This window comes from Zea mays, chromosome 3, assembly GCF_902167145.1.
Source record: "Zea mays cultivar B73 chromosome 3, Zm-B73-REFERENCE-NAM-5.0, whole genome shotgun sequence".
Lineage (NCBI taxonomy): Eukaryota > Viridiplantae > Streptophyta > Magnoliopsida > Poales > Poaceae > Zea > Zea mays.
The window spans coordinates 135,484,504-135,505,507 of NC_050098.1; the positions used below are offsets into that span (position 1 = coordinate 135,484,504).

At 53.3% G+C, this 21,004-nt stretch overlaps 1 protein-coding gene across 1 annotated transcript; it reads left to right on the top strand.

Moving 5' to 3' along the window:
* Positions 1 to 291: 291 nt before the first annotated feature.
* On the top strand, positions 292 to 4,801 carry LOC542232 (auxin binding protein 1). The gene is made up of 5 exons (NM_001111842.2): positions 292 to 512; positions 2,124 to 2,230; positions 2,571 to 2,771; positions 2,944 to 3,011; positions 4,543 to 4,801. Exons 1-5 carry the CDS (start codon positions 386 to 388, stop codon positions 4,643 to 4,645), a joined length of 606 nt encoding a protein of 201 aa, NP_001105312.2. The 5' UTR covers positions 292 to 385; the 3' UTR covers positions 4,646 to 4,801.
* The last annotated feature ends 16,203 nt before the right edge of the window (positions 4,802 to 21,004 follow it).

The following is a 21,004-nucleotide window of genomic DNA, read 5'->3' on the forward strand; positions in this document are numbered from 1 at the left end:
TTTATTCACTGATCATTATACACTATTCAAATATGTTCATCATACTGAATTTTCTATAATATAAAATAGTGTTTTGCACGACCATAAATGGTTAGAGACGTTATACCGTTCTTGTTGCCTTGTTTATGTCCTAGCAAGATTTTCGTTGATAAGAGAGGAGAGCCATAAACAGGTCGTCCGGCCTGGCAAGCCGAGGTTTGTCCTGCGTGGTGCGGCTTGTCTCTGGGCCGGCTGCTCCCACAAGCTATCTGAGCCGCTGCTCCATTTGATCGGACAGTCGACACCGTCCGAGCGGCGATCAAAACCACCTTCGACGACTACGCCGAAACCCTAGCCTCTATCTCATTCCACTCCGACATTCACGTGCAGCTGTCGGGAGCAGGCAATGGCGCCGGATCTAAGCGAACTCGCCGCCGCCGCTCCAGCCCGTGGCGCCTACCTCGCCGGCGTCGGTGTCGCGGTCCTCCTCGCTGCCTCCTTCCTCCCAGTAGCCGAGTCGTCCTGCGTGCGAGGTGCACCCTCACCCTGCCGAGCTTTTTGCCACTGAGACCAGCACTGCTAAGTGCTAGTGGGGTTTGGGCTTAACTGGCGTGTTAAATAGCAGGCTGGGTCTTGTTTTGGTCGTTAGGGAGTGGGGGAAGGTTGAGGGGAATTGGGCTTAGTGGCTCGGTTTGCATTGGGACTAATTGGGGTAGTTTAGGTTAACAATCAAATTAGGGTGGTTTGGTGTGGGCTCCAATAGTTTCAGCCCATGGGCCCCCCAAGCCCGCGCCTCCGCCTCCGCCTCCGCTGCCGGCCGTCGCAACGACTCCAACTCCACCCAAGTCCACTACAGGCCTACAGCCTACTCACCGGGTTACTACTACAGTTCGCAACTACATCCAGATTCCAGGCTAATGCTAATCCTTAGGTTGGAGATGGGTTGGAAACAGATTGAACTTGCGGTGACATAAATGGATTGGTTTGGTTTGGCTTGGATTCTGCAAGTTCACACGCTTAATTCAAAGTATATCTGGGTGGATTCAGATTGATTTACAGCACAACAATTCCCATCTGCCACCTCAAAGAATGGATTCACCATTTGCCACTTCGTTTTTTTTTACTGCCATTGGACATGCGAAATGGCCATGCTGCCCATAATCCTAATTGATTATGTGTAGTTAGCACTCATTGCTCTTCAACCTGCAAAAATCAAGCATAGTGCCATGCTGTAGTTTGCCGCTCTAGATCTACATGAAATGGATCCCAACCCAAAATACAGCCTATCATCTCAATTCACGCATAGCCACCACTCAAGCAAAGTAAATTCTGAACTTGTTTTTAAGTGGCCAAATCGATCTCCGTGAGACCCATTACAACAGCAACCAACTTATTTTGACTCACTTGGAGCACAACGGTAGTAGGGGTTGGGCTGCGTGCTGGAGCAGCAGTGGTAGTAGTGGTGTCTTAGGCCTTCTGCTTCTGCCAAGCTCAACTCTGCACCCAAGAAGGTGACTGGGTCTGACTGGGAGGAGAAGCAGTTGTAATAGTCGCTTTTGCAGTCTTCTGCTTCTGCCGAGCTCAACTTGCCACCAGAGAAGAAGGTTACTGTTCTGTGGGGGAGCATCGCAGTCTGCTGGTCATGCCAGCTAAGAACAGAGCTGCATGGCCTGTCTTTGGCCGTCAGAGCGTGGAAGCACTGAAGGTTCTGGCAGCATTGACTTCTGTGTCATCATCGTACAGTGGTAGAAAAACTAAGGGAAGTTGAATGGACCAAACATTAAGATCTTGGTCAATTGGGGTAAGGGGCAATATCGACTAAAAAGAGTAAATTAGCAGGAAAAGCAAATTGGCAATGTTAAACATGGCAGATGGGGAGATCTGATTTCGTAAAAAAACTCTCCCTCCCTTTCCCCTCCCTCTTCATTCTCTTCTCGAAATTCATGAAACTTCTAAAATTGTTGTTTGACCTTACCCACAATTTTGGTGTGAATGAGCAGTATTTCTGGATATAATAATTCGACTGGGGCAGTTACATCCCCCCCTCCCTCAAACACACAATATTCACAATAGCAGTGACCATATTTCTTTTTCTACAATTGTAGCAGATCTGATTAGTGTATCTGATATTATTATGTATACAGATAACTCATTGGTGAGAGACATAAGCCAAATGCCGCAAAGCAGCTATGGGATTGAAGGATTGTCACATATAACAGTTGCTGGTGCGCTCAATCATGGGATGAAGGAGGTAATGATAAACCCTAGGGCCACATCGTGTTTCCCAAACAATATGGGAATGAACAATTGAAGTCAAAGATAAGTTGAATGTAATCGTGTATTTTCATGTCTTGTATGTGCAGGTCTGGTTTCTGTGGACACTGTAGATAGTTACTGAACCTTGATGCATGATAGTTTTTCACTTCTATTTGAACTAAAATTTGGACTGTAACGTTCAATTGGTGTGCTATGAAATCAAAGTACTTAATTATGTGTAGATATGTTTGATAGAGTCATATTCAAATAGTCTATTGACAGTGTAGATACTGTTATGCTTCCTTCTTGCTTCGTCATGAAATGTTTTCCTGCAGGTGGAAGTGTGGCTTCAGACAATAAGTCCAGGTCAAAGGACGCCAATCCACAGGCATTCCTGTGAAGAAGTTTTCACTGTCCTCAAAGGGAAGGGTACGCTCTTGATGGGATCAAGCTCACTAAAGTACCCAGGGCAGCCACAGGAAATTCCTTTCTTTCAGAATACCACATTTTCAATCCCTGTAAATGATCCACACCAGGTAAAGGAAATGAGTTATTACTTATATGCATTTTTACTTTTTCTGATACATTAGATGCCTCATATCCTGGTTATATTTAACTGTAACTTGGCCAGATTTCAACATGTAAATTTATTTTGGTGGGTAGGAAATTGATCTTTTTGTTAATGTATACATCATCTTTCTCTTGCAGGTTTGGAATTCTGACGAGCACGAAGATTTGCAAGTTCTTGTGATCATATCGAGACCGCCTGCTAAGATGTGAGCATGCCTAACTTTAACATCGTGTTTCATTTTTTTTCTCAAACATGTAATAGAGCTGCACATCATTATATTAAGCAGAGGAAAAAGAGATGAGTCTTAACAACTCATACAACCCTTAAGGCCATGTTCGGTTCTACCCCAATCCATATGGATTGGATTGAGGGGGTTTCAATCCCTAGTAAGTCAAAATCTCTCCAAATCCGTATCAATCCCCTCCAATCTATATGGATTGAAAATAACCGAACAAGCCCTAAAGGGGCAAACACCGCACTAGGACTTACCACACACTAATACACAACCAACACCAAGGAGGAGGAATCATGGCCATAGACTACAGAGTTGTTTTTATATTTCTCATTATGCTATCAAAACTAGGTGACTCCCTCAAACACATGCATTTCTATGTTTCCAGATCCACCAAGCCACTAAAACTAACAACGAGTTTAAGCCCTTACGAGATTGCTTAGCTGCTGTGCAGACATCACCATTCAGTAAAGATGTTGTCCCTTAACCCCTGAACATACTGCTGCAGCCCAAACAACTTTAGGGCAGACTACACCACACAGTCCTTGCAAATACACAGGAGGTGAGCAAATGTTGTATGTTCTCCTCTTCTTGATCACACAATGGACAGCTCTCATGATGCTCAAGTCCCCAGTGAGCTAACCCGTCTGCAGTCCAACACTGATTTAGAGCAGCTAGCCAAATGAAAAACTTGCATCGGAGGTGCAGCCCAAAACTTCCGGATTTCTTTCCATGGGTCAAAACCAACAGCCCCGAACACCCGACAAAGAAACTACAATAAGCAGATTTGGTTGAGAATTCTCCTGTAGTGGATGGTGATCAAATGTGCCAGTAGGTCGTGTATTCCCTGGTGAAGATCAATTTCTGCTATAATATCCCATAGATGGTGGTATTCCATCAAGGCTGTAGCTGACAGCCCCCTGATGTACCATACCCAAGCATTATTGTCCAATGCATCCTGCACCATTCTTCTTTTGATTGCTCTCTTTGCCACATGTGTGTAAAGTGGAGCGGGATCAAACGCAGATATTCCCTGAAACCATTTATCACTCCAAAAAAGTTTTCGGCTGTCATTGCCTAACACAGAATAAGCTGAAATGCAGAACATGGACATAGAATTACAGTGAACCTTGTAGAGAGTATTCCCTTATGTTTCCATCTTGTTCAACTCAGTACCATACTAAGTTGACAAGACTTGATTGGAGAATTTGCTACCTATACTGCTGTGATTTATTGATTTACCATTTTTTTCTGTAATTGTCCAACATTGCTAGAATAGATATCATAGTTTCATGCACGTGTCATGGGCACTTTTGTTATCTATGTCAGTAGCATCTTTTATGCTCTAGTGTTGACCCTAGCAATATTGATAATACAGCAACTGAGTAATCCACATACGCGTTTCTTTTCTCCCCCTGTTTGCAATTGCATGTCAGAAAACGCACATAATCATATCTGCAATCAACATTTTTCTTTCTGAGATCCAATGACATCCTCGTTGCAGATTTTTATATGATGATTGGAGCATGCCTCATACAGCCGCGGTACTGAAATTCCCCTTCGTCTGGGATGAGGACTGCTTCGAAGCAGCAAAAGACGAACTCTAGGTCACAAGTGTTTCCTGCAATTTATCTGCTTCATCCATGATCCTGCTGGTGCTGGACTACTACAATTCTCAGCACTAGTTGTAATAAAGCCAGTGCGCTTTTCATGTATAATTCTGTATTGTGGCTCGCGAAAATAAAATTTGGCAACGGTTTATGAACTTATGCGCTTGTGGAGTTGATCCAATGTTCACCGTTTCAAGATTTTTGCATTATTACTGTGCTCCAGGTTTCGAGCAGAAGCAGTACTGCCTTCATCCATGAACTTGGGGTTTGTTTGATAGCCCCCGTAACAGATTTCGGGCAGAATTTAGGAGCTTGGAAACAGTCTTAGTATGAAACCGAGAGTGGTTTCTAGGATGTAATTGGATCGAATACGGACGGATATCACTGAAACTATATTTGTTTTCATATTTTTATTTGGATTTGAATTTGAATACATATGGCCTTGGATACAAATATAAATATGGCCGATGCAAATATTGATAATCATAAGTCGAATACGGAATTAATCGAACACAGATAACGTCGGGTAGCAGATTTTTTGTCAGATATCATATAAAGACCGTTCCACACATATCATGGTTATTGTAATCATTAGTCACTTTTTGAGTGACATTTTATTTTTTAGGATTATATTTGGACATATATTGTGGCTCTATAAAATTTTATGAATTTCTAAGTATTTGAGTATTATTAATTTTTTATGCAGAAAATCATTAAAATACATTTAAATTTATAAAATATTCTAATGTCGATCGAAAATTGCAAATAAATTACCAAGACTAGCAAACATTCTATAAAAAGATAATCTCAAGTCTTCACATGAAAATGATAAAGTGAAATATTGATTATGTCGTAACTTGGATACTTAGAATGATTTCACGTGTAACTCATGCAACAAGTGGAAGTGAAATGAAAAAAATGTTGGTATCTTGTGGATCTTATGGCCCAAATTTTATGAGGATTATATATGAACATATGTTGTGCCTCTTTAAAATTTCATGAATTTCCGAAGATATTTGTATATTATTAATTTCTTTCTACAGAAAATCATCAAAATGCAATTAGATTCATAAAGTATTCTAGTGTCGATAAAAAATGCAAATAAGTTACCAAGATGTCGGGGACCATAATTAGGGGTACCCTCAAGACTCATAATCTCAGCTGGTAACCCCCATCAGCACAAAGCTGCAAAGGCCTGATGGGTACAATTAAGTCAAGGTTCGGTCCACTCAAGGGACACGATCTCGCCTCGCCCGAGCCCAGCCTCGGGCAAGGGCAGCCGACCCCGGAGGATTCACGTCTCGCCCGAGGACCCCCTCAAGCAACGGACGCACCTTCGGCTCGCCCGAGGCCCAGTCTTCGCCAAGAAGCAACCTTGGCCAAGTCGCCACGCCGACCGACCGTATCGCAGGAGCATTTAATGCAAACATTTAATGCAAAGGTGGCCTGACACCTTATCCTAACGCGCGCCCTTCAGTCGACAGAGTCGAAGTGACCGCAGTCACTTCGCCGCTCCATTGACCGGCCTGACAAGAGGACAGCGCCGCCTGCGCCGCTCCGACTGCTGTGCCACTCGACAGAGTGAGGCTGACAGCAGCCAAGTCCGGCCTCAGGCGCCATAGGAAACTCCGCATCGCCCGACCCCAGGGCTCGGACTCGGGCTCAGCCCCGAAAGACCACAAACTCCGCTTCGCCCGACCCCAAGGCTCGGACTCGGGCTCAGCCCCGGAAGACGACGAACTCCGCTTCGCCCGACCCCAGGGCTCGGACTCGGGCTCAGCCCCGGAAGACGACGAACTCCGCTTCGCCCGACCCCAGGGCTCGGACTCGGGCTCAGCCCCGGAAGATGACGAACTCCGCTTCGCCCGACCCCAGGGCTCGGACTCAGCCCCTGGCCTCAGCCGACGGTCTTCGCCTCGCCCGACCCAGGGGCTCGAACTCGACCTCGGCCTCGGAAGACAGACTCGACCTCGACCTCGGAGGAGCCTCCACCTCGCCCAACCCAGGGCTCGGACCGACCACGTCACATGAGGCACCATCATTACCCTGCCCCAAGCTAACTCAGGCTACAGGGAACAAGACCGGCGTCCCATCCGGCTCGCCCCGATAAACAAGTAATGATGGCGTCTCGCATGCTCTATGACGACGGCGGCTCTCAGCCCCCTTACGGAAGCAAGGAGACGTCAGCAAGGACTCGACAGCCCCGACAGCTGTCCTTCCGCCAGGCTCCAGCGCTCCTCCGACGGCCATGACACCACACGAACCGGGTGCCAAAACCTCCCCGACTGCCACGATGGCATGTACTTAGGGCACTAGCTCTTCTCCGCTAGACACGTTAGCACACTGCTACACCCCCCATTGTACACCTGGATCCTCTCCTTACGCCTATAAAAGGAAGGTCCAGGGCCCTCTTATAGAGGGTTGGCCGCGCGGGGAAGGACGGGACGGCGCTCGCATAAGCCTCTCGCTCCCTCCCGCGTGGACGCTTGTAACCCCCTACTGCAAGCGCACCCGACCTGGGCGCGGGACAAACACGAAGGCCGCGGGTTTCCCCTTTTACGCCTGTCTCCCTCCGGCTTCTTCCCCCCTTCGCGCTCCGTCTCGCGCCGACCCATCTGGGCTGGGGCACGCGGCGACAATTTACTCGTCGGCCCAGGGACCCCCCGGGTTCGAAACGCTGACAGTTGGCGCGCCAGGTAGGGGCCTGCTGCGTGTTGACGAATGGCTTCCCGTCAAGCTCCAGATGGGCAGTCTCCAGCAACCTTTCCAGCCCGGGACGGTGCTCCGTTTTGGGAGTCTTGAGTTCATGTCCCTCGACGGCAGCTACGACATGATACTCCTTCCTCCGCCGCGCGACAGCGACAATGGCGGTCGACAACCCGCCCGCCAGCGGCGGAATCGAGGACGTCTTCCCCACGTGGCGGAAGAACAACATCCGAGCTTGTCTCGTCCCCTCCCCCGCCGACGGAGGAGGAGGCGGGGCAACCAAGGCCAAGCAGGGGGCGACACCTCGACGGCTGTCGAGCGAGTCGACGGCGCCGACGCCCCAACGAGGGGCACATCAGGCATCAACCTCGCATCTGAGACAAAGACGAGCGCCGTCTCCCCGCGACACACCAACTCCAAGCAAACAGACGACGCCAGCACGCTCGCAAAGGACTTGCTGGGCGTCACCCTCAAACCTGAGACGACGGTGCAGTCTGCCCCGGACGTGATTTCGTCACCGCCCGTCGACCAAGAGGTACCGGTCGATTCCCATCTCGTGCCTTTTGGATTCAGCCTCGACCCACCAAGCGGCTTCGCTTCGGTGGACGCTCTCATAGAGGCGAGTCCAAACCCTCTGGGGTATCGTATGCGGTCACCCTGGGACCGGCCGACGGCCGTCTCGACCTACGGGCCCTCGGGTTCCGAGGAAGATGACGAGCCCGACTTCTGTTGGGATTTCTCCGGGCTTGGCAACCCCAGTACCATGCGGGACTTCATGACCGCATGCGACTACTGCCTTTCCGACCATTCTGACGGTAGCCGCAGCCTCGGCGACGGGGACTGCGGCCCAAGTCGTGAATGTTTCCACGTCGATCTAGGGGGTCCCGACGAAGGCAACCATCTTGGTATACCGGAGAACGGTGATCCCCCTAGGCCCGCGGACTGTGGCTCGCGGACTATCGGCTGGCCTGCCACCTGGGTGGAACGGACGATGACAACCTCATCATCCACAACCTCCCCCTGTTCCTCTCCGACACCGCTCGAGCCTGGCTGGAGCACCTGCCTCCGGGGCAGATCTCCAACTAGGACGACCTGGTCCAAGCCTTCGCCGGCAATTTCCAGGGCACGTACGTGCGTCCTGGAAACTCCTGGGATCTCCAAAGCTACCGCCAGCAGCTGCGAGAGTCTCTCCGGGACTACATACGGCGATTCTCGAAGCAGCGCACCGAGCTGCCCAACGTCACCGACTCGGATGTCATCGGCGCGTTCCTCGCCGGCACCACCTACCGCGACCTGGTGAGCAAGCTGGGCCGCAAGACCCCCACCAGGGCCAGCGAGCTGATGGACATCGCCACCAAGTTCGCCTCTGGCCAGGAGGCGGTTGAGGCCATCTTCCGGAAGGATAAGCAGCCCCAGGGCCGCCCACCGGAAGATGTCCCTGAGGCGTCAACTCAGCGTGGCACCAAGAAGAAAGGCAAGAAGAAGTCGCAAGCGAAACGCGACGCCGCCGACGCGGACCTTGTCGCCGCCGCCGAGTACAAGAACCCTCGGAAACCTCCCGGAGGTGCCAATCTCTTCGACAAGATTCTCAAGGAGCCGTGCCCCTATCATCAGGGGCCCGTCAAGCACACCCTTGAGGAGTGCGCCATGCTTCGGCGCCACTTTCACAAGGCCGGGCCACCTGCGGAAGGTGGCAGGGCCCGCGACGATGATAAGAAGGAGGATCACAAGGCAGGAGAGTTCCCCGAGGTCCACGACTGCTTCATGATCTACGGTGGGCAGGTGGCGAACGCCTCGGCTCGGCACCACAAGCAAGAGCGTCGGGAGGTCTGCTCGGTAAAGGTGGCAGCGCCAGTCTACCTAGACTGGTCTGGCAAGCCCATCACCTTCGACCAGGGCGACCATCCCGACCGCGTGCCGAGCCCAGGGAAATATCCGCTCGTTGTCGACCCCATCATCAGCAACGTCAGGCTCACCAAGGTCCTCATGGATGGAGGCAGCAACCTCAACATCATCTACGCCGAGACCCTCGGGCTCCTGCGGGTCGATCTGTCCTCGGTCCGGGCAGGCGCTGCGCCTTTTCACGGGATCATCCCCGGGAAACGCGTCCAGCCCCTCGGACAACTCGATCTACCCGTCTGCTTTGGGACACCATCCAACTTCCGAAGGGAGACCCTCACGTTCGAGGTGGTCGGGTTTCGAGGAACCTACCATGCAGTGCTGGTGAGTCCATGCTACGCCAAGTTCATGGCCGTCCCCAACTACACCTACCTCAAGCTCAAGATGCCGGGCCCCAATGGGGTCATCACCGTCGGCCCCACGTACTGACACGCGTACGAATGCGACGTGGAGTGCGTGGAGTACGCCGAGGCCCTCGCCGAATCTGAGGCCCTCATCGCCGACCTGGAGAGCCTCTCTAAGGAGGCGCCAGACGTGAAGCGCCACGCCGGCAACTTCGAGCCAACGGAGACGGTTAAGTCCGTCCCTCTCGACCCCAGCAACGACGCCTCCAAGCAGATACGGATCGACTCCGAGCTCGACCCCAAATAGGAAGCAGTGCTCGTCGACTTCCTCCGCGCAAACGTCGACGTTTCCGCGTGGAGTCCCTCGGACATGCCCGACATACCGAGGGATGTCGCCGAGCACTCGCTGGATATCCGAGCTGGAGCCCGACCCGTGAAGCAGCCTCTGCGCTGATTCGACGAAGAAAAGCGCCGAGCCATAGGCGAGGAGATCCACAAGCTAATGGCGGCAGGGTTCATCAAAGAGGTATTCCATCCCGAATGGCTCGCCAACCCTGTGCTTGTGAGAAAGAAAGGAGGGAAATGGCGGATGTGTGTAGACTACACTGGTCTAAACAAAGCATGTCCGAAAGTTCCCTACCCTCTGCCTCGCATCGATCAAATCGTGGATTCCACTGCTGGGTGCGAAACCCTGTCTTTCCTCGATGCCTACTTAGGGTATCACCAAATCAGGATGAAAGAGTCCGACCAGCTCGCGACTTCTTTCATCACACCTTTCGGCATGTACTGCTATGTTACCATGCCGTTCGGTTTGAGGAATGCGGGTGCGACATACCAAAGGTGCATGAACCACGTGTTCGGCGAACACATTGGTCAAACGGTCGAGGCCTACGTCGATGACATCGTAGTCAAGACGAGGAAAGCCTCCGACCTCCTTTCTGACCTTGAAACGACATTCCGGTGTCTCAAGGCGAAAGGCGTAAAGCTCAATCTCGAGAAGTGTGTCTTCGAGGTCCCCCGAGGCATGCTCTTGGGGTTCATCGTCTCTGAGCGGGGCATCGAGGCCAACCCGGAGAAAATCGCGGCCATCACCAGCATGGGGCCCATCAAGGATTTGAAAGGCGTACAGAGGGTCACGGGATGTCTTGCGGCTCTGAGCCATTTCATCTCGCGCCTCGGCAAAAGAGGCCTGCCTTTGTACCGCCTCTTAAGAAAGGCCGAGTGCTTCACTTGGACCCCTGAGGCCGAGGAAGCCCTCGGGAACCTGAAGGCGCTCCTCACGAACGCGCCCATCTTGGTGCCCCCCGCTGCAGGAGAAGCCCTCTTGATCTATGTCGCCGCTACCACTCAGGTGGTTAGCGCCGCGATCGTGGTTGAGAGACAAGAAGAGGGGCATGCATTGCCCGTCCAGAGACCAGTCTACTTCATCAGTGAAGTACTGTCTGAGACCAAGATCCGCTACCCACAAATTCAGAAGCTGCTGTACGCGGTGATCCTGACACGGCGGAAGTTGCGACACTACTTCGAGTCTCATCCGGTAACTGTGGTGTCATCCTTCCCCCTGGGGGAGATCATCCAGTGCCGAGAGGCCTCGGGTAGAATTGCAAAGTGGGCGGTGGAAATCATGGGCGAGACGATCTCGTTTGCCCCTCGAAAGTCCATCAAGTCCCAGGTCTTGGCGGACTTTGTGGCTGAATGGGTCGACACCTAGCTCCCAACAGCTCCGATCCAACCGGAACTCTGGACCATGTTTTTCGACGGGTCGCTGATGAAGACAGGAGCAGGCGCGGGCCTGCTCTTCATCTCGCCCCTCGGGAAGCACCTACGCTACGTGCTACGCCTCCATTTCCCGGCGTCCAACAATGTGGCCAAGTACGAGGCTCTGGTCAATGGGTTGCGTATCACCATCGAGCTAGGGGTCCGACGCCTCGACGCTCGCGGTGACTCGCAGCTCGTCATCGACCAAGTCATGAAGAACTCCCACTGCCGCGACCCGAAGATGGAAGCCTACTGCGATGAGGTTCGGTGCCTAGAAGACAAGTTCTACGGGCTCGAGCTCAACCACATCGCCCGACGCTACAACGAGACTGCGGACGAGCTGGTTAAAATAGCCTCGGGGCGAACAACGGTTCCCCTGGACGTCTTCTCCCGAGACCTGCATCAACCCTTCGTCAAGACCGACGACGCGCCCGAACCCGAGAAAGCCTCGGCTCAGACCGAGGTACCCTCGGCACAGCCCGAGGCACCCTCGGCTCAGCCCGAGGTACCCTCGGCTCAGCCCGAGGTACCCTCGGCACAGCCCGAGGCACCCTCGGCTCGGCCTGAGGTACCCTCAGCCCCCGAGGGTGAGGCACTGCGCGTCGAGGAGGAGCGAAGCGGGGTCACACCTAATCGAAACTGGCAGACCCCGTACCTGCAATATCTCCACCGAGGAGAGCTACCCCTCGACCGAGCCGAAGCTCGGCGGTTGGCGCAGCGCGCCAAGTCGTTCGTCTTACTAGGAGGCGGGAAGGAGCTCTACCACCGCAGCCCCTCGGGCATCCTCCAGCGATGCATTTCCATCGCCGAAGGCCAGGAGCTCTTACAAGAGATACACTCGGGGGCTTGCGGCCATCACGCAGCGCCTCGAGCCCTTGTTGGAAACGCTTTCCGACAAGGTTTCTACTGGCCGATCGCGGTGGCCGACGCCACTAGAATTGTCCACACCTGCGAAGGGTGTCAGTTCTATGCAAGGCAGACCCACCTGCCCACTCAGGCTCTGCAGACCATACCCATCACCTGGCCGTTTGCTGTGTGGGGTCTGGACCTCGTCGGCCCCTTGCAGAAGGCACCCGGGGGCTACACGCACCTGCTGGTCGCTATCGACAAATTCTCCAAGTGGATCGAGGTCCGACCCCTAAACAACATCAGGTCCGAACAGGCGGTGGCGTTCTTCACCAACATCATCCATCGCTTTGGGGTCCCGAACTCCATCATCACCGACAACGGCACCCAGTTCACCGGCAGAAAGTTTCTAGACTTCTGCGAGGATCACCACATCCGGGTGGACTGGGCCGCCGTGGCTCACCCCATGACGAATGGGCAAGTAGAGTGTGCCAACGACATGATCCTGCAAGGGCTCAAGCCGTGGATCTACAACGACCTCAACAAGTTCGGCAAGCGATGGATGAAGGAGCTCCCCTCGGTGGTCTAGAGTTTGAGGACAACGCCGAGCCGAGCCACGGGCTTCACACCGTTCTTTCTAGTCTATGGGGTCGAGGTCATCTTGCCCATAGACTTAGAATACGGTTCCCCGAGGACGAGGGCCTACGACGGCCAAAGCAATCGAGCTAACCGAGAAGACTCGTTGGACCAGCTGGAAGAGGCTTGGGACATGGCCTTACTACACTCGGCGCGGTACCAGCAGTCCCTGCGACGCTACCACGCCCGAGGGGATCGGTCCCGAGACCTCCAGGTGGGCGACCTGGTGCTTCGGCTGCGATAAGACGCCCGAGGGCGGCACAAGCTCACGCCTCCCTGGGAAGGGCCATTCGTCATCGCCAAGGTTCTGAAGCCCGGAACGTACAAGCTGGCCAACAGTCAAGGCGAGGTCTACGGCAACGCTTGGAACATCCGACAGCTACGTCGCTTCTACCCTTAAGATGCTTTCAAGTTATTCATACACCTCGTTCACACACGAAGTCTAGTCATCAAGGAAGGGTCAACCTTGCCTCGGCAAAGCCCGACCCTCCCTCGGGGGCTAGAAGGGGGGAACCCCCTCTGCGTCAAAATTTTCCTCGGAAAAAGATCTTTTCTGCCAGAATGTCTTTCGTGCTTCTCGACTACTTCGAAAGTGGGATCCTGAAAACGACGAAGTACACATAAGTAGCCAAGGATGACCGAGCCGAGGGACTCCTACGCCTCCGGGATACGGATACCTCACTCATCACCTTCTGTGATAAGTAACTCACGCTCGGATAGGTGATTCCGCGGACCGAACAAGTCTTCACGCTCGAAAACTCTTCTGTCGAAACGATTTTTCGGGCCTTCTCTACTATATCGATGGCAGAACCCTACGGACGAGTAAGAGTACACGTAAGCGGCAAGGCCGACCGAGCCGAGGGACTCCTACGCCTCCGGGATACGGATACCTCACTCATCACCTTCCGTGAAAAGTAACTCTCGCTCGGACAAACAATTCTGTTACCGACAAATAAGTCCAGATACTCGAAACAAGAGGAAAAGAAATGCAGCTTTACAACACGACGACAATATGTTTGGGCCTCGGTGGCCGCAGAAAACATACGCACACTACAATATAACCCGATCCTGCAGGCTCGGACATTGAGAGTTGAAGGGAGCAGCAGCACCCTCGGCGTCAACTACACCTTCGGCGAAGTCCGACCTAGCCTCGGATGGCAACATAGTCGGAGGATCTCCACTCCGTAGGACGACATCAGCACCACGCCCGGACCATCGCCGGCGGGGTCTTCTCCAGGAATCCGGCTCGAGCAGACAGCTCGGCCGGCCGCCCCGAAGCCTCAGCCAGCTGTCCCCCGAGGACATCAGCCCGGCTCGTGGCCTCGGCAACTCGACTCCGGCGTCGGTCCCGCCAGTGGACGGCCCGGCCAGGCTCCGACCGACGAAGTCTTCTTTCCGAGCCAACTCCGCCTCTGTCCGTGCTGACACCACTACCTCCGGCTTCGGCTCATCGAAGAGCAGCCGAGGGTTCCTTTAACTAAGCAAGAGAAGCCTCAGACGACAAGGCCGACCGAGCCGAGGGACTCCTACGCCTCCGGGATACGGATACCTCACTCGTCACCTTCGCACGAGGCAACTCACGCTTGGTGAAGCGGTTCAGACAGCCGACAAACGAGTCTTAGTGCTCGAAATGAGGAAAAACACGGCTCCATGTCGAAAATACATAGATGTTCAGGCCCCGACAGCCATAATGAACAGACACCGGCACTCAAGGTGCCATTACAAACGGAACTCTGGTTCCGTCCCCGCGGGTATGAACAACCTCCACATCGGGAGCCTGCGGGGCGACAAGCTCCGGGCGACCCGCCAACGACCTCTGCGGCAGCAGCCATGGTCCCAGGACAGACGCGGCCACCGGAAGGCTCTCGTTCGCGCCCCCACTCAAGGGACACGAACCAGATATTAAAGCCAAAGAGCCGGGGGTCGGTCCGTAGGCGGCGCTGACGACCTCGACGGTGGGGAAGCTTTCTCCAGCTGCCACCACGTCAGCACCGACGGCGACGTCCGCCTCTCCACCAACGCCGCACCGGCGAGCGCGGGCCGCTCCAAAGCGCACCGGCAGGTCCTCGCTCCCGTCCTCGCCACGAAAGCGAGGAGGACGAAATGTTGTATCTTAGCTGGGCAGCAACAGTTCGCCTTCCCCGGCATGGCCAGAGGACGCCTCCTCCGCAGAGCTGGAGGATGGTTTCCACCACCAGAAGCTGGAAGAGGAGGTGGCCAGCCGACCCGCGTGGGAGGTAGAGCCCCGGCTCACCTCGCTCTCCGCCCCAGCCAGGATGATGAAGATCCTTGAAGCTGAGGGCGGGACCAAGATCGTAGCCCGGCTTGCTTCTCCCCACCCAGGGGCTGGTGGTCACCGTCTTGGGTGACCACTGGCGAGGGGATGCGGCCAGACTGCCTGATGAAAATCCTTGAAGCCGACCAATGGCTGAAAGGTGCCAACTTCCGCGAAGTTGCGTTCCTCCAATGACAAGGCGGAAATATTGCGAGTGTTCCCCATCCGGGGGCTCGGAAGGTGGAAAGACGCGATGCATAAGGGAGCGCGAAGACATGGTTGCCTTTCAAGGGGGTCACCCTCCTTTTAAAGGCAACTCTCCCCACTTGCGTCCTCAGCCATCGCGGGCTGAGTCTTCTCCAACACGCTCCAAGGTCCTCCCCCTACGACACGGGGGCTGGGTCCCACGCGTCATGCAAGCTAGCCCCAGACAGAAGAAGCCAAACCGCCGCGCGCGGTGCGCGCAACTGCCCAGCGGTTACAAGCATTCCTCCACTTTCGCCCAGACCAGCGGGTGAAAGGGCGGACAGCCATGCAGTCGGCATGCAACCGCGCCAAGTGGGCGCACCCCTTCGACTCCAACGCGCCCAGCATGGAGACCCAGGCCCACACGTCATGCAACCGACGTGCCGGTTGCTATGTGCGAGCAACCACACCGCCCCTCGCGCCACTACCGCGCCTCCTCGACTGCGGAACCAGTACCGCGACTCGAGGCAACCCTGCGTATGACCCAACTGTGTCAGCCAGGCGCATCGGTCACGGGTCAGTCAGCTGTGGGAGAAGGCGCGACGGTCAATACGGCAAAAAATGGGCCGGCAGTAATGGCGGTGGCAGGCGGGCGGAAGCAGCGGTCACGTCATCAGCCAAGCTCACGTCCCCTCATGGGACAGCGAGAAAACCCTCTCCCACGGCGTGAAGACGGCGCGCCAGTGTTCCGTTCCTCGAACGGCTCGCGCACGCGCAACGGCTGCCCCGCGAACCACTCGTCCCGTCGCATTAACTCCGCGGTGGGACAGGCGGCACTTTTGGCAGGAGAAGCGGGCGACGCTTCGCCTTCGCCATAACGACCCCGTCAAAAAAGGTGCGCCACGTCATTCGATTTCGTATCCTTTTCCTTTTCCTCTTTCTCTCTCTTACAACAGGGACCGGGAAAGGGGATACCCCGAAAGGGATCCTTCTCCGCGAAGGAAACGGGCCCCGAGCTCCCCTACTGATCAGAGGTTCGAAGGCTGACCCCTCGGAGGGGTTCAACAGCTGCCTCAGAGCGCTCGGGCTCCGCGCCCACTACTGGTTAGAGGTTCAAAGGCCGGCCCCTCAGAAGGGTTCAACGACCGCCTCAAGCCACTTGGGCTCCGCGCCCACTACTGATCAGGGGTTCGTAGGCTGGCCCTCGAAGGGTTCACAGCCACCTCAGACGTAGAGTGAGGGACGACCCTGGGTACGTTCGATACATAACCAAGGCTCAGGCTATGCTCCCGAGGTACCCTAGGACATTTCCGAGACCAGCGGGAACGATCTTGTAACGGAATCCCATCAGAGGGAGGCATCGAGCCCTCGGACCCCGTCAAAAGGGGACCGGGTCCGGCAGATCACCCGCAGGTACTTTTGGAGCGCGCCTCCGGGCCTCTAGCCGACCCCTAACAAATGGGGCACGGGCGTCCACTCGGATTACCCGTTAGCAGCTCACTGGAGCCACCATGTTCGGCGCCCTCCGAGGGCAACATGGCGCTTTCCCCCCCTCCTCCTTGCGGAAAGGCGACGCAGGGGCGTATGTAAAAAAGTCGAGTCTGTCCTTGACCGTCCTCTCGCTCTGTGCGGAGGCTCGGGGGCTGCTCTCGCAAACCCGGCTCCGGCCAAACCGTTGACAGCGTCAACATACCAGCCCGAGAACTTGGGACCTGACCGTGCACCCGGGCTACGGCCAGCTCGCATGAGGGAACAACCAGACCGGCCGAAGCATCGCGAAACGCATTAAGACCTCGAAGGAGTCTAACCACTCCTCCGAGGCCTCGGGGGCTACACCCGGCGGGTGCGCTCGCGCGCACCCACCGGAACAAAACGCAACCGAGAAAGGCCGGTCCCCTTGCAAAAAAGTGCGACAAAAGCCTCCAAGCGAGTATTAACACTCCCTTCGAGGCTCGGGGGCTACTGTCGGGGACCATAATTAGGGGTACCCTCAAGACTCCTAATCTCAGCTGGTAACCCCCATCAGCACAAAGCTACAAAGGCCTGATGGGTACAATTAAGTCAAGGCTCGGTCCACTCAAGGGACACGATCTCATCTCGCCCGAGCCCAGCCTCGGGCAAGGGCAGCCGACCCCGGAGGATTCACGTCTCGCCCGAGGACCCCCTCAAGCAACGGACGCACCTTCGGCTCGCCCGAGGCCTAGTCTTTGCCAAGAAGCAACCTTGGCCAAGTCGCCACGCCGACCGACCATATCGCAGGAGCATTTAACGCAAACATTTAATGCAAAGGTGGCCTGACACCTTATCCTGACGCGCGCCCTTCAGTCGACAGAGCCGAAGTGACCGCAGTCACTTCTAGGGATGGATCCGGATATTTATTCGGATGTCAATTTTTTGGTCTTCTTTCTTCGATTGTGAACAAATAACATATAGAATTTGCTATGTAAATTTATATTTTTGTTTTTAGCATTGAGGCTATTAATCTTCACAAAAAATAAACATTAAATTCGTTCTAGATATTTTTAAATAATTGATATAAAATTCGGATGTCTATCCGAATACGGATTCAGATGTTTTTTCACCTTTTTTGTTGTAGGGAGAAAATAATGTACATAAAAAATTATACAAAAATTTATTTAGATACTTCATAATATTCTTCATAACATTGCCAAATATTAGCTTTAAATTATATGTATATTTATGCCAAAATATTAGATTTGTGATACAAGTCGGATGTTTTAGGAACATCCCTAGTCACTTCGCCGCTCCACTGACCGGCTTGACAAGAGGACAGCGCCGCCTGCGCCACTCCGACTGCTGTGCCACTCGACAGAGTGAGGCTGACAGCAGCCAAGTCCGGCCTCAGGCGCCATAGGAAACTCCGCATCGCCCGACCCCAGGGCTCGGACTCGGGCTCAGCCCCGGAAGACGACGAACTCCGCTTCGCCCGACCCCAGGGCTCGGACTCGGGCTCAGCCCCGGAAGACGACGAACTCCGCTTCACCCGACCCCAGGGCTCGGACTCGGGCTCAGCCCCGGAAGACGACGAACTCCGCTTCGCCCGACCCCAGGGCTCGGACTCGGGCTTAGCCCCGGAAGACGACGAACTTCGCTTCGCCTGACCCCAGGGCTCGGACTCGGGCTCAGCCCCGGAAGACGACGAACTCCGCTTCGCCCGACCCCACGGCTCGGACTCGGGCTCAGCCCCGGAAGACGACGAACTCCGCATCGCCCGACCCCAGGGCTCGGACTCAGCCCTGGCCTCAGCCGATGGTCTCCGCCTCGCCCGACCCAGGGGCTCGGACTCGACCTCGGCCTCGGAAGACAGACTCGACCTCGACCTCGGAGGAGCCTCCACCTCGCCCAACCCAGGGCTCGGACCGACCACGTCACAGGAGGCACCATCATTACCCTGCCCCAAGCTAACTCAGGCTACGGGGAACAAGACCGGCGTCCCATCCGGCTCGCCCCGATAAACAAGTAATGATGGCGCCCCGCATGCTCTATGACGACGGTGGCTCTCAGCCCCCTTACGGAAGCAAGGAGACGTCAGCAAGGACTCGACAGCCCCGACAGCTGTCCTTCCGCCAGGCTCCAGCGCTCCTCCGACGGCCACGACACCACACGAACCGGGTGCCAAAACCTCTCCGGCTGCCACGATGGCATGTACTTAGGGCACTAGCTCTTCTCCGCTAGACACGTTAGCACACTGCTACACCCCCCATTGTACACCTGGATCCTCTCCTTACGCCTATAAAAGGAAGGTCCAGGGCTAGAGATGGCAATGGGTACCCGAAACCCGAAACCCGATGGGTTTTTACCCTATTAGGGTACGGGTTTGGGCCAATTTTCATACCCATGGGTTTGTTAATGGGCATAAATTTGTACCCAGCGGGTTTATGGGTACGGGTTTGTTCCTATAGTACCCAAACCCGTGAACCCGTGGGTTTTTTAAACCCGACCAAACCTAGTGCATATTGTCATTTTATTTTATAAACGAACAACAAACTTGTTATTCCTTATTTACTTCATAATTTTTAACAATTGGTGAATGTATCAGTAATCGGTGAGAGTGTTGCTTGCTTGCTATTATAGTCTTTACTAGCGTTATATATGTGGTGGATGGATAACTTAGTGCAAGGTCACTTAATTATACAACTTATTATTTGTATTTCATTCTCTCTACTAATAATTTTTATACCAAATCATGAACTCGTTGTTCATTACATAGATTTTGGATCACGATATCATTAATCATTACGATACTTATTGACTATGAGAAGATAATTATATTGGAGATGAAACCCGCGGGTAACCCATGGGTACCAGTTAACCCGATGGGTACGGGTTTGGGCAAAATCTCAAACCCGTCACGGGTACGGGTTTTTTAATGGGCATAGATATTTTTCACGGGTACGGGTTTGGGACGGCAAAACCCAGCGGGTTTGTACCCGTTGCCATCTCTATCCAGGGCCCTCTTATAGAGGGTTGGCCGCGCGGGGAAGGACGGGACGACGCTCGCATAAGCCTCTCGCTCCCTCCCGCGTGGACGCTTGTAACCCCCTACTGCAAGCGCACCCGACCTGGGCGCGGGACAAACACGAAGGCCACGGGTTTCCCCTTTTACGCCTGTCTCCCTCCGGCTTCTTCCCCCCTTCGCGCTCCGTCTCGCGCCGACCCATCTGGGCTGGGGCACGCGGCGACAATTTACTCGTCGGCCCAGGGACCCCCCGCGTTCAAAACGCCGACACAAGACTAATAAACATTTTATAAAAAGATAACCTTAAGTTCACACATGAAAAATGCTATAGTGAAGTATTGATTATGTTGAAACTTTGGATACTTAGAGTGATTTCACCTGTAACTCACGCAACAAGTGAAAATAAAATGGAAGAAACGTTGGCATCTTGTGGATTTTATGATTTAATTTTTTCATGATTATATGTGGACATATATTGTGGCTCCGTAAAATTTCATAAATTTCTGAGACTAGTTGTGTATTATTAATTTTTTCTGCAAAAAAATCATAAAAAATACAATTAAATTCATAAAATATTCTAGTGTCGACAAAAATGCATGTAAGTTACTAAGACTAATAAACATTCTATAAGAAGATAACCTCAATTCCCCATATGAAAATGATAAAGTGAAATATGGATTATGTTAAAATTTGGATACTTTAGCTCACACATCAATTGTAAGTGAAATGGAATAAACAATGGCATCTTGTGCATTTTATACTCTGAACATTTTTGAGGATTATATATGGGCATACGTTGCGCCTCCATAATATTTCATACATGTCTAAGGCTATTTGTGTATTATTATTTTTTCTTCAAAAAATCATCAAAACACACATAGCTATCCGGAAAGATATCTAAATATCCGAGAATATATATCCGGGAAGATATCCGGATATCCGAAATATGACGGATATCAGCTATCCCATATTTGTATATGATATCCGAATTATACTATTCGGATCCGAAATCCGGATATGCTACGGATATCCGAAAAAATATTCAACCAGATAATTAGCCTCTTCAGATGATCGGATGCTCGGATAATATCTATATTGTTAACATTCCTAGTAGTTTCTACATTCTAAGGGCTTGTTTGGTTAGAAGGGGATTGAGGGGTAAATTAGTTCATTTATCCCTCCATTTCCCTTCAATCCGAACAAGCCCTAAAGGCATATACATGAGT